The following is a 12,921-nucleotide window of genomic DNA, read 5'->3' as shown; positions in this document are numbered from 1 at the left end:
TCGAATTAATAATAAGGCCTGCAAAACACGTATTAACAAGATTTTTAGACCCAATTTATCAGGAAAACTGTTCGAATTTTGATTATGATGTCAGAAAATTCGAGTTATGGAGAGAAAAGTCTCCAAGGGACAAAAAAATTTGTTCGAGTTAAGGGAAGATTCGAGTTATGGAGGTTCGAGTTGTAGAGGTTTTTTTATAAGAGTTTATTAGGAAATTTTCACGGTGCCAACGAATTTGTTCGAGTTAAGGAGAGATTCGAGTTATAGAGGTTCGAGTTATGGAGACTCTACTGTATTAAGAAGTCTTACAAAGACCATAAGTTATTTTAACGTTAAGCCAGTTGGTTTCATAAATATAATTAAAGTATGACATGTTTTTTAATTGGTACAAACACTTTTAGCTTCTTTCGCACGAATCTAAGTACTTCTTACAAATATTTCTGAGCTGTTAAAACTTATAAATACTGCGTATTTCGTGCATAGGAAAAAGAAATTCCCGTTCTGTTGAAATGCACGTATTTTCGTGTTATAAATGTTCATCAAATTTAAAAATGCGACAAAATCGTGTTTTTCTGCATGTAAGACTACAACGTGCGACGGGATTACAAAGTAATACACTGCACAGTTATTTAAAACATTTAATTGCTATGATAAGCACAATGAAGGTACATTTGACATCAAATTGTTTTCCGCGCTCCGTTTGTTAGGAGCAAGTTATTCTGATCATATTTTTATAAAAAAAATCAGGCGCGCGAGATGACCCTATGATTCCAGTTTTGAAAAGATATCTATAGCTGTGAAGTAAAATGGTTCTCCTTCTCTATTTCTATCCTTCCTACACAAACACTTAGAATAAATCATACATGTATTTTAAACTTAGGTGTGAATAAGGTCAGCTTTGAATTTAAATATTTTTTAAGTTTTATACTATTTACGCGTGAAGCAGAAATAAAGTTTCCTTTGAATATTTACCACAATGGCACTGCAGTGCGGCTTTACAGTTTCCAATCAAATGTTTCATACATTTGTTTTGCCTCTTGAAAGTTTTTAGAAGTTGAATTATTGCAAAATTGAAGATGACACGCAGTAAGTTGAGAACTAGTGTCTATAATAGCAACCATATTTTTTTGGGCGCACTATAAGCTGCAAATTCACAATGGTATTATAAAGTAATAGACGCCTTATTCGTCCACAATCACGTTATTTTGATCAATAAGTACGATTTTCTTTAGTTTTTTAAGAATTTTAAATGACATTAAACGGTAAAAACATTTTGTCTAACATAGTGATGTTGGATGACATGCTAGACTCGTTTCTTCTCGCTCTTTTTTTTTACAACTACATGAGAAAGGGTTTCCTATTTCCTGAAGCAAATAATTTTTCTGTTTATTTAAATTGAAAACAGCTAGGTCATAGAAAGCAATTGTAAAATGATCCACCCCACCTAGTGTGCAAACATTGAATCTCATTTTAAAAAAGGAGAAACTTATTGCTTTTAGAAAAGTCGCTTTCCAATACGAGTTAATTACTCCGCCGTACAAGATAAAAGGGGAAACATCTGCTCTTGACTTTCTTCGTTAAATAGTTGTTAATGGTTTCATTATTTTCTTAATTTGCTAAGAGCAAAATCACCAAAAAAAACATCTATTTATAAAAAAACTTCTGACGAAACGAAAGGAACATTACTTACTGATTTTTCGAAATAACGCTTCCATATAATGTTTGTCACAAGAGTTTGGTGAAATTTAAATAAATTAGCAATGTTACTAATTTTTCAAGTGGTTGTCATTCTTTGTATTTTTGGATCAGGTAAATTTTTTTTAAGCGATTCCTGATGAACGAGTTATTAAGAGTGGTGGACCACCAATAGGGTGCTTGTGATTAAGTTTTAGTGTCACAATTCCTAGCTGAGATTGGAAGAGAGATTCTTCTTTAGTTGGAACGGGAAGAAGCCATTGCATTTATAAAACTTGTATACATTATAAAGCATGTGCACAAAGGATGACAGACAGTTTTTTGCATATAAGAAAACATCACTATGAAAAATCACCTCATTTTGTGCTGTTTTATGCAATAAGGTGTAAGCCATATTATGCGATTTTTGATACGTTATATAAGAAATGCTTAATATATTTTTACAAGTGTTTAAAAGAAGCCTTTACTTATTCTTATTTTGTCCATCTTCCTCATGACAAGAATCTTTGCTTGACCAAAGATTTAGATGTATTTGGAAGCAAGGAGGAATTTCCATTTCGTGCAATGTTGTGACATAGTGCAGTTTTCAAATGTCTTAATTTAGCATATGTGCATTCTTCACACAAGAAGACACACAGACAGACAAGATTAACACAACGGCCAAGAAAATCATCCACAGTATGTAACAAAACTCAACTTTGAATAAAACTTTATTGTGATTATTTTAAAATGATTCAAAATATCTTTAGTGTCAAGATAATTATAAAACGGGGGAAAAAAGATAAATAAAAAAATGAATTTGAAAATATGATTTCTTTCTATTTTCTGTTAACATTTTTCCATTTAGCTAAATCCAAGTGTCAAAAATAATAATGAAGATATTACAACAATATCTAAATATGAATCAACAACCAATGAAGCAATAGGTTTCCACACAGTCATCACTGGACATTCAACTCTACAAACGCTATTTTCTTCCTCATCGCCGCCACCGTCAACGCCAAGTAAAAATTAATACAAATTATCGGCATAAAACGTAATAAATTTATCCCGTCTCCACCATAGAATCGAGTTCCCTTTTGGGGGAAATTTATATAATTTAGAGCTTGGAAAGATCGGAACTGTGATTAATTTTAAAATTCTTTAGTTATAAAAAAAGAAATTTTAAGATTAAAGTAGGCGATTCTTCAGTCAATGATGTTATTAACCTTAATTAATGATTACTGTTATTAAGCCTAATTAATCCTTGCCTAAGTTTCCAGTAAGGTCTGTGGTAAATGTCTTACTAACTAATACTGTAAGAACTGTTTAAGTCTTATTTTTTTACTATTTTCGCGGTAAAACTTAGTTCAGACCTTGCTGCAGGTTTTATGACCAATAGCGGCTTTTCATATGTAGAATATGTTCTTGGTTGGCAAGAAAATGTTTTAGTATGATACTAGTCCTGCTTTCTGATAACACGAAGGAATAAAAAAGCTTTTCCGGGTGATAAAAGGAATCTGTTTTTTACTTTTGAAATACGGAACAGTATCCATTATCCCACCTAACCAGAAAACGTCTGTTCATATAGGATAAGGAGATTTTATTCATGCGCATCTGAGATCTCAGTAGGTAGGTAAACATTTATTTATTTATTTGTTAATTTTATTTAAAGTAGTTTATTTATGAACCAAGATCTCAGCACTAAGATCATGCTAAAACATTTTCCTGGTCTTCCAGCAAATATTTTTGTATGAATTTGCGCACTGTACTCAATGCTCCTTATAAACTTCACGCCTTTATACATAACCAACAGTGGGGAACAAGGAAAAGGAAAGAAAGTAAAAGGAAAAAAAAATATTAAAAGTTTATGTTCATTTAAAATAGCTTTACGGTTTTTTTCACATATGTTATCCAGCCTTCTCCCCAGGGCCTCTTGTATCTTTTCTGACATCGAGACAGTGATACTAATATGACCATGGCGCTGGCCTTTCGATTCTGTGCGGTGATTGGACAAAGTGATGTCAAGAATTTATGCGCTAACGCAGCGAGTTCGATTTTATTTTAACTGGAGTTAAAATAAAAGACAAAATAGTGGTTTTAATTATGAGTTTTGCTAGAAACCTTTAAGTTTGATGATCGAACTTGTCCAAAATAGTGACAAAATAATATGGCAGTTCAAATCTAATGTTTAATATAGCTATTGCATAGCTACTTGGTGTAAATATTGACAGTGACAGTTAAGCAATATAAATATGACTGGCTAAAGGGCTAAAGCTTTATAGATAGATAGCTAGATCGTTGAATATTATATGTAGATAAAAAAACTCAATTATTGACCAGGGATAACATATACCCCCTAAGTAAGTCCTTAGTAGTGTAGTAAGTATAAGGTACTATACAGGTGTACCATTGAATCAATAATTTCTTTACATTCACAAGCATTTTGACATTTTAAGATGACTTATCAAAGTATGAGTAAATAAGTTTATCAATAGAAGTGTGTTGTGTCAAATATGTTCAGTGACAAATAATGAGCGTCCAGTAGTGAATTCTAATCTTAGTTAGCACAGTTTTAGCTATAATAAAGTTGAAGTATTATTTTAAGATTAATTTTGGCACATTTTGCAAGGCTTTAATTCTGATATTCTTGTAAAACTAAGATTCTAGAATAAATTGTGCTGTAGTTGTCTACTGCGCAGAGTACTAATTTTATTTAAACCGGGTCGTGACATATCGTAATTTGTCAGGTACATCTTAATAAAAATCATGATAACAAGCTCAGTTTCCCAAATAAAATTTTGCGGTATACATAGCCTTACCTTACTTATGTGCCGAGTTAAGCTTAATTACCACTTGGCCTAAAAAGATGCTGACAAGCAAAGTTGGTCTGAAATTTCTTAGCGTTATTAGCACTGGCTTTAAACACATCATTTTGATAAATAAATTTCCGTTAAAATCCATTATTTTCTTTGGAAATGTTTATTGCCCTCCCTTAGTAGACTTAGGAAATAGAAAGTGTAGCTGATAAAGAACTATTTTTTAAACTAATTTCTTTATATTGTTCTAAAAGCACCTCATAGCAACTTTTAAGTCAATAACAGGATTTGTACTCAAGTTATTGCTTTCTTTATATTCACGAAATGCGCCCCTAAGAACCTCAATCAAGACGCTTTTACTGATGGAATCTTGTCTGTTTTTCGTATACAAGTTAACCGCTTCACCTTAAGTGTGAGAGAAATTATTTTATAGCAAAAGAATTTATGTAATGTTACAACTGGTGTGCGCCAGGCTAATATTAACGTAATTTCATTGTTGTCAGAAAACGAAAATTTTCTGTTGACACTTTCTTGCCACGCAGAAAACAGTTGTCGTTGTAAAAACACAAATAACAACAAAGTGCTTATTTACTATACAAAATATTCATAAGTAAATATCAACCAAACCAAATACACAACATTTATCAAGACAAGTGAGAGTATGACATTTCCACTATTTGCAAAGACGTCTCAACTGTCTGACCAGCATAAGTTTTAGAAAAAAAATCTTTGAATATAGTAATTTAAATTCACAAAATTAAAAACATTAAAAGCTAGCTAGCTCAGCGTAAGCAAATATTTTTATCTCCATAACATAAGAAAACAAGATAATCAGTATGATTCCGGAAAACTCAGCAGGCACACGAAGTTGTACAGACGTCCGTTACTAGTCGCTGCTACGTTGCGACGTCGGCCACGTCGTTACAACGTCGCTTCGACGTCGTAATCTTCGACGTCGTATTTCGACCATAAACTGACGTCGATCCGACGTTAGGTTATCAGACGTCGGATTTATACTTCAACATGACGTTGTACCAACGTAAGATTCGATAACTCTTTCAAGGAAATATAATTCTTAAAAATTTCTTAGAAAAATGAAAAACTTGTAAAAATACGTCTTGATTTTTATATTTTATTATCTTATTATTAAAATGCGTTTTTCAGCAAAGACAGTTATTCCATAATTTTATAATTTATCAGATACGGACAGTTCTACAGCACAAAGAGAAACAAACGGACGATCAACACCTCGATCAAAGATTTCAACTGTTGTATGTATTTTTTAATTGAGTTTTGTTATTTTAAAATGAGAAAATTATTGATACCAAAAAAGTTTATAGAGCTTTTTTTTTGCATTATTCTTCGTTAGTATCTTATCATTCTTGTAGCTTAATTCAAATGTCACCTATAAAAATGACATTATTACAAGAACTTCAAAGTGTGAACCAACAAACGATAAAAAACCTACCATCAGTCCACACACTATCACCAACAAAGAAAGAACTCCGCGAATGCTAAATTTTTCATCTCCCCGGTCACCATCTACACTGCATCATAACAAAAAATGTCTTTCACATAGTTGCCATCACAGACCGAGTAAGTAGCAAAATGTCAAGAATTAAAAATAAACTCTGTTAATAAATTAGTTTACTGCATCTTGAGATAATGACTGAAGTAAACTTCCCAACTTAGTTTGAAAATTATTTTATCTATAGATTTGAAACATCATCCATTATACGGAGTTAATCCTAAAGATGCTATCAAAAGTTTTAGATCAAAATTACCTAACTTAAAAGGTGATAGGGGATATATTGAGGTAACTTTTTTTAATCTTTGGAACATAAGGAAATACTGAACCTTTCTTTTATCAGGAACTAGTTGTTAGCCCGTAGAAAAGATCTCTTTCGTATATACTTCCTGCATTTTTATTTCGTGCATCCTTGCCCACCTCTTAGCATGTTGTAATGAAGTTTACTTCTAAGGGGGTTATTACTGTGATTGTAGGTGCGATTATAATAATGTTTCCAAATAGTTTTTATTTAGGTCACAGACATAGAAATACATTCTTTTTATATATTGTATTTTCTTATTTCTTCCAACACCATTTATTATATTCTACATAACTTTCTCACTCCCGTGTTGAACACTCGTCTCCTCAGTAATATTTGAAATTTAAGCGTAAGTACTCATAAAAACTTAAAAAGTAACCAATACAAATCTACACTTTCTCATATTACAGGAACTTGTAACAAACATATCGGTTGTCCTTCATACTTCAAATTCCGAAAATCGAACAGTAAGTTATATTGTGTTATATGGCAATAGCTTTGTCTTAGCCTGGTTAAAAAACTTAATGATTTTAGGTGATGGTTGTTAGGCTTACGTGTTGCTTTTAACACACTGTTACGGTATATGTATTTAGATATTGACAAATGCTCAGTTGGGTTTCATTTTAGAAATGCATGTAATAACAAAGTGGCGGTGTAGTTTTTAAGGAGATTATTTATGTAAATGTTATGCGTGGTGAATTTCAAATCCATTTTAATAGTTCTACGTTTTATATCTTAAACTAATAAAAGCAGGTATTCCGTAATCTTTAAATACTGTAATGATTTCAATTGTCATTATAAACTTCGTCGTTATAAAACAAAGACGTGACTGTTGTAGGCTTAAGGTAACAGATATATTACTTAAACAATATTAATAAAAATAAAACTACTTAGGCCGTTGATAATGCTTTACATCGCCAGATATTTGCGTTTATATCACCATGTGATGAAAAGCAATAATTAAGGAGTTTATGCAAAATTAAAACCAGCACAATCTAGCAAACTGTTTTAGAAAAGTATTAACAAACTTTTACTTAGGACAAATCTCAAGAAGTTATTAATTTACTACGTGATGTGGCTGATAAACTGTCTGATGTTTTGGGGCATCCTGAAAATGCAACAGATGCAGATATAGAGGCAACCGGGTATAATCTAGGTAGGAGGAAATTAAATGTTTATTTAAACCCATTCTTTGCCAATACTGCTTCAAAAAAGTACAAACACAAAAAAAAGTAGAAAGCACAAACACGATGACAGTGGTTTCTACTTCTCTTTTTAACTATATATCCTCCGTCTCTGCATTGGATAATGATAAGAATAACTTTCTATGTGGAAGCTGTTCAATGTCAAAATAAGTTAAAATGTTTTTTTGTAATATGTCCAATTTAGATCGAACTGTAATAGAATGGTCATCAAGGAAAGCATATTATGTTTACTATTTCTACGTCAAGATACCCTTTTGTTTAGTATTCGGTGTCCGCAATATCAACTTTAAACTCTTCAATGGTTACCATTTTCCAAACACATTAAATGGAAATTGGACATCTAGTGAATTTGTAGATTTGCCCAACAATATATTCAACTTCGTTAACAGGACAGGAAGGGGTAAATATTATAGCGTATCCCCCCGTTTTGGGATTTTTGTTTATCTTGCAATTCTTGTTTTATCCATTTAGCTTATGGAAAAATTGTTTCTATGATTTTTGAGCCAGTTAAACAAATGAATGAAGATGCCATCAAAAGGTAGGAAACTTTAGATTTGAATTTAACGAATAAGCCAGAAGAAACGCCATCAGAAATAATTCTAAGGAAAGTAATTTAAATATTTATTTTTTCTCTGAAATAATATAACTAAAGGATTCTCTTACACAAATTAACCATATAGAAATTCCAAACTCAAAAAATTATTTTACAGCAATTCAATAATATATGAGAAAGTAATCTCCACATCTATTGTTCCAAAATTGAAGAAGGACTTACACCATGATCACGTAATCAGACTGTACTTTCAAAAGGTAAGTATAAGCATTCTGTTATTCTCACAAGTTATACCAAGGAGGTTATACATATAAATACTGAATAAATGAATAAATTAAATAAATAAATTAATATTTCACTGCCTCAGCGATAAGGTGTCAATGCTTTGATGTTTTTTCTGCCTTTCTTACATAAATTTGTTAAAAAATTTTCAAGAAAAGGTTTTTGTAAGAACCTCCATTATTTTCAGTTCAAAGTTGTTAAAATGTTGCTTGACGAAATACTCAATTTTACAAGCTTTCGCTTGCTTTTTTTTTCATATCAATGTTAAGTTTATTCCAAAAAATGATTTTCCATTCTTTCCAAATAACTATTTTATATGATTCATGTTAGACTATCCAGGTTTTAACATTAAGCTTTGAAGCCTTTTCCATCGCTATTGCTTAATATTAGTGGTTAATTTAGTACAAAAAGCTTTTAGACTAACACTTGTTTTTAGCTATAATTACAAATTCATTCCTCTTAAAGGGAAATAACACTCAGGAAGTGGATCATGAATGTGTATTTTGGAATTATACTTTATCAAAATGGTCGACAAACGGTTGCAGAGTTGATGATGGCATATCAAACGAAACTTATGTCGTTTGCAATTGTGTTCATTTGACAGACTTTTCTATCCTTATGCGAGTTCGAGAGGTAAGATGCTGACATTCTTCTAGGTGATAAAAGAAATTAAAAGCAGGCGCTCACCATGTTTGTATATGGAAAATACAATGCAACAGTAAAACAAGACATTAAACATTCTTCTGAAGTTAAACAGGCTTTTGCATCTCTAATAATGTATCAAATGCAATAGATATCGCTATTATCATGCTTATCAACATCGATCTGTTTCAAGTCTCTTTAAGAAAAAAAGAAAGAATTAGATATCTTATAATTATTTGACAACTAAATGTTATATTTATGTTGCAATTATATTATTAACTAATTTTTAGAATAACTTGTCTACGATTGATCAAAAGGCTTTGCACTGGATTACAGTTATTGGTTGTGGAATATCATCGACTTTTCTACTACTTACAATCTTCGTCATATTGTCATCAAGGTAAATTGATCCATACGAGCATTAATCTTTTTCGATGGACACAGTTTCTTAGGTTTCATATAATTTATCCTTTCAGCATATATTTACTTTTTTCTGCATTTTTATTGGAACTTGCCATATTTTTGTTAACCCTTTTATTTCTAATTATTTAAAAAATTACAGTTTACCTAATACACTTGACAAAAAATTCAAATCTTCCTTTCTTATCAACCGATCTATTTACATTTACACGAAGTTATTTGTAAAAATTATAAATACGTCTGTACCTGGTGTACTACTGCCTTATTTTCTAAGTTACTTTCAGTTATAACATCAGCATAACAAACTAACAAAGTTGCCGCCTTATTTTTATGCTTGGCACGTGGTTTGGCATCAGTGGAACTTTCAAAAATTGAGACATATTGATGGCTGCAATTTGAACTTTTCTCGACGGCTTAGGAGTCCAATTTCTTCTACAAGCAATGAATAATAATATTTTAAGACTTTTATCTTGTTTTCAAGCTTTTTGCACCTGCATCAAAATAAACATTTTATTTACTTCAGGTTTACTGCAGTTCTTTAACATTAAAATAAGCCTCCATATCCCTAGACTTAGAAATATATGCAACTAAGTTGTTATAGTTTTGAAAAATATAACGAAAAGTAAAAATGCAAAAAAAAACTGTAAGGACCTATTTTCTGCTTTCATTGTGTAAAAGGATGTGTATGGGCGTAGAATGAGGTGGCAATGGTGCAAATTAAAGGTAATAATATAGTTAAAGGTTATAGAGGTTCAAGTTTCCGCATTATGACAAATGCCACCTGCTCTGGGCGCATACTTTATGCTTTGAGGTTAGCCAATACCATACCAAATTAAATATCGGCTACTGCAAGTTTCAAGTCAGCTCTTTGAGTCAATTAAAAGTTACAGACCGAAAATCCCAGGGTAAAGCAATTTGACCCCTTCCCCGGCCTCCAACTTAAATAAGGTTAAGGCAGAAAATTTAATTTCACAGTAAAAAAGGTCCAACACTGATTACTTGTTACCATTGCTTTACATAAACCTACTTTTTTGCACTCTATTTTATTTCAGTGCTCTACGAAACCAAGATCGGTACAAGATTCATATCAACCTTTCCATTTCTTTAATATTTGGAAACCTGCTTCTTTTAAGTGTAGATAAGATCAAGGAAAATAAGGTAAAAATAATTCGATTTTAAATACTTTTGATATTGTTTTTGTGTTTTGTCATCGAAATTTTATTATCTATTGTCATTTGATTTTCCGATATTCAGATGTTTTCAGTCTATAAGCTCTCTACTCTACTAAATAAACTTTAGTTTACTTTAATAAACCGTTTTAGGAAACTTGCATCACCTTTGCTGTTTTGATGTATTATTTTTACATGTCTTCGTTTTGTTGGATGTTATGCGAAGGGGTTTTTATCTACCGTGCATTGATTCGTGTTTTTACTGAAAGAGACAGATTTATCTGGTATGCCATCTTGGGATGGGGTATGCAGATTTTGTGTTGTAAAACAAGTTCTTAGTACATGATACCATGTCATAAATGCTACATACATATACGTGTATTCTTTTTATTGTAGTTTTGCCATTGGCAATAGTGGCAGCATGCGCAATTACACTGGAAATAGAAATGATCGACACATATAGGTACGATGCTATTTATCATTAAAAAGTTTAAGTCGTATGACTCTTTACCTAAGCTGAAATAGCTTCTCCACCGCTCTTCTTTGCAGTTGCTGGCTTTCGTGGAGAAATCATGCAGTGTGGGGATTTGTTGTTCCTGCGATAATAATTATCATTGTAAGTAGTACAACCTAGCTAACCATTTTTTACTTAACTGAAACATTTGACTTGCTATTGTACACTTTGTCGCCTATGAAGAAACATAGACCCTAAGGCCTTTTTAAGTGTTTGTAGTATGTAAGATCCTTTAAATATCGTAGATCAATGCGATTGTGATACTCACGTCATTGGGTGTGACAATGAAACACGTGAAACAAACAAAAGAAGGAACCTTCAAGTAGGTGACAGAAAAAATTCTACCTTTTCTATTTAGAATTTAAAGTTGGTTTTTATTTCCAAATTTATGTTTAGAACGTATGTTCGTTTGACATTCTTCCTTCTGCCGATATTTGGAACAACGTGGATTTTTGGCATTTTGGCTTTTCATAAAGACTTGAAACTATTCCAGTATATATTTGCAATCTTAAACTCGCTACAGGTATGGTGTAATTGCACAAGTACCTATACTAGAATGTTACAAACATTGTGTGATGCTTTTGCATCTAAAGCAATAATAAGCTTAAGTGCTAAGCAACTTGCCCAGTCTTAGTTTGTGGGGAAACGACTAGACGTGAGAGAAACAACTAATACAAACTTATTTTATTTTGTTTTAGGGTTTCTTCATATTCGTATTTTATATTTGTTGCAGTCGAGAGGTAAACGTCGGTTAACTATTTTTACCATCATGGCTATTTCATTAAAGATTTCGTGGCCACAGCCTCTAATTTCAGAACATGAGCGCTATATAAGTCCAATTTTCATTAATTTGACAACATTTTTATGATTTTAATGATTGTGAAAGATTACTACGACTTGTTTTATTTTATGCTTTATTGACCGCCCATTTATCCTCGTTTGCGTTTAACCGCCCATTTATCCTCGTTTGCGTTTAATTATCTTTTTTTTTTCATTGTCAGGTACGAAAACATCTTCTGGGAACAAAAGTTTCAATTTTTGCTGAATCTCAAATATTTCCAACAAAGGGACATGGTAACTTATCTACGGCGCAAACCTGACTGTAAAAACGTTGTCGGTCCTGTAACAAAACATTAGTGAAAGTACGGCAAAACTGTTTTAGCAAAAAGCTCGTGGTTGATTCGACTTCGAATGAATTTGATACATATACGTATTTGTACTAACGAATTATAGTGTCATAGTGTCATAAAAAAATATTATAGTGTTTCGGATGAAATATATGTTTCGAAAAATAACTTTTCCGTAACTTTAGGGGAAACAAATATACAGTTCGTAACCGTTGTTACTCGTCATATTAAAACAGTCGGCCAGCATTTTTTATTTAGCGAAACAAATTTGCAAAATTTATTGTCAGTTTACATAAACACACTCCTAAAGTCTGTTGTTATAAAATTAATAGTTGGGAATAATATAAACTTTAGACCACCTTCAAAGTTTATATTACAGTAAAATGTTTAGCTACGTAACTGCACTTAGCATACGAAAGATAATTTAAAAACTTTGTTCCAGACAACTGACATTAGATTACTTTCACTTTTTAGTTACAATCCACGTTGCAGCTTAGCAAAAATCAGATTGGTTGAGATAACAAATACAAAAAGAACTAATAGGAATGGTTAGAATAAAAAGCACGATGCATACCTATTTAACAATTTTAAAACATTGAAAAAAAATATTACCTAAATATAAAAAGCTTTTAGTAGATAACAAATTAAGCAAAAAGAGACTTGCTAAATGGCTGTCATCACGTTTCA

General features: G+C 31.7%; 1 protein-coding gene across 2 annotated transcripts; it reads left to right on the top strand.

Moving 5' to 3' along the window:
* Nucleotides 1-1,672: 1,672 nt before the first annotated feature.
* On the top strand, nt 1,673-12,679 carry LOC130655473 (adhesion G-protein coupled receptor D1-like). 2 transcript variants are annotated; one of them, XM_057458236.1, is made up of 20 exons: nt 2,090-2,373; nt 2,543-2,699; nt 5,694-5,764; nt 5,882-6,089; nt 6,209-6,309; nt 6,733-6,789; nt 7,361-7,478; nt 7,790-7,927; nt 7,999-8,065; nt 8,238-8,337; nt 8,828-8,995; nt 9,295-9,404; nt 10,477-10,582; nt 10,747-10,897; nt 10,990-11,056; nt 11,143-11,209; nt 11,353-11,429; nt 11,504-11,630; nt 11,806-11,847; nt 12,109-12,679. In XM_057458236.1, the coding sequence occupies exons 4-20, from the start codon at nt 6,005-6,007 to the stop codon at nt 12,205-12,207; spliced, it is 1,680 nt and encodes a 559-aa protein (XP_057314219.1). In that variant the 5' UTR covers nt 2,090-2,373; nt 2,543-2,699; nt 5,694-5,764; nt 5,882-6,004; the 3' UTR covers nt 12,208-12,679. The 2 variants fall into 2 exon arrangements, with proteins under 2 accessions (XP_057314218.1, XP_057314219.1); XM_057458235.1 differs by lacking the exons at nt 2,090-2,373; nt 2,543-2,699 and adding an exon at nt 1,673-1,809 and having other exon boundaries at nt 12,109-12,678.
* The last annotated feature ends 242 nt before the right edge of the window (nt 12,680-12,921 follow it).

The sequence above is a fragment of the Hydractinia symbiolongicarpus genome, chromosome 8 (assembly GCF_029227915.1).
Source record: "Hydractinia symbiolongicarpus strain clone_291-10 chromosome 8, HSymV2.1, whole genome shotgun sequence".
NCBI classification, from domain to species: Eukaryota; Metazoa; Cnidaria; class Hydrozoa; order Anthoathecata; family Hydractiniidae; genus Hydractinia; species Hydractinia symbiolongicarpus.
The sequence above is the reverse complement of the archived record's forward strand: the minus strand, read 5'-3'. Positions and strand labels throughout refer to the sequence as shown.

Excerpts from the sequence above, each read along its gene's own strand:
- LOC130655473 (XM_057458235.1), top strand. The coding sequence starts at position 1,761 with ATGTTACTAATTTTTCAAGTGGTTGTCATTCTTTGTATTTTTGGATCA. Across the intron at positions 1,810-5,693 it reads TCTTTGTATTTTTGGATCAG|ATACGGACAGTTCTACAGCA; the intron begins GTAAATTTTTTT and ends ATAATTTATCAG. Across the intron at positions 11,057-11,142 it reads GAAATGATCGACACATATAG|TTGCTGGCTTTCGTGGAGAA; the intron begins GTACGATGCTAT and ends TCTTCTTTGCAG.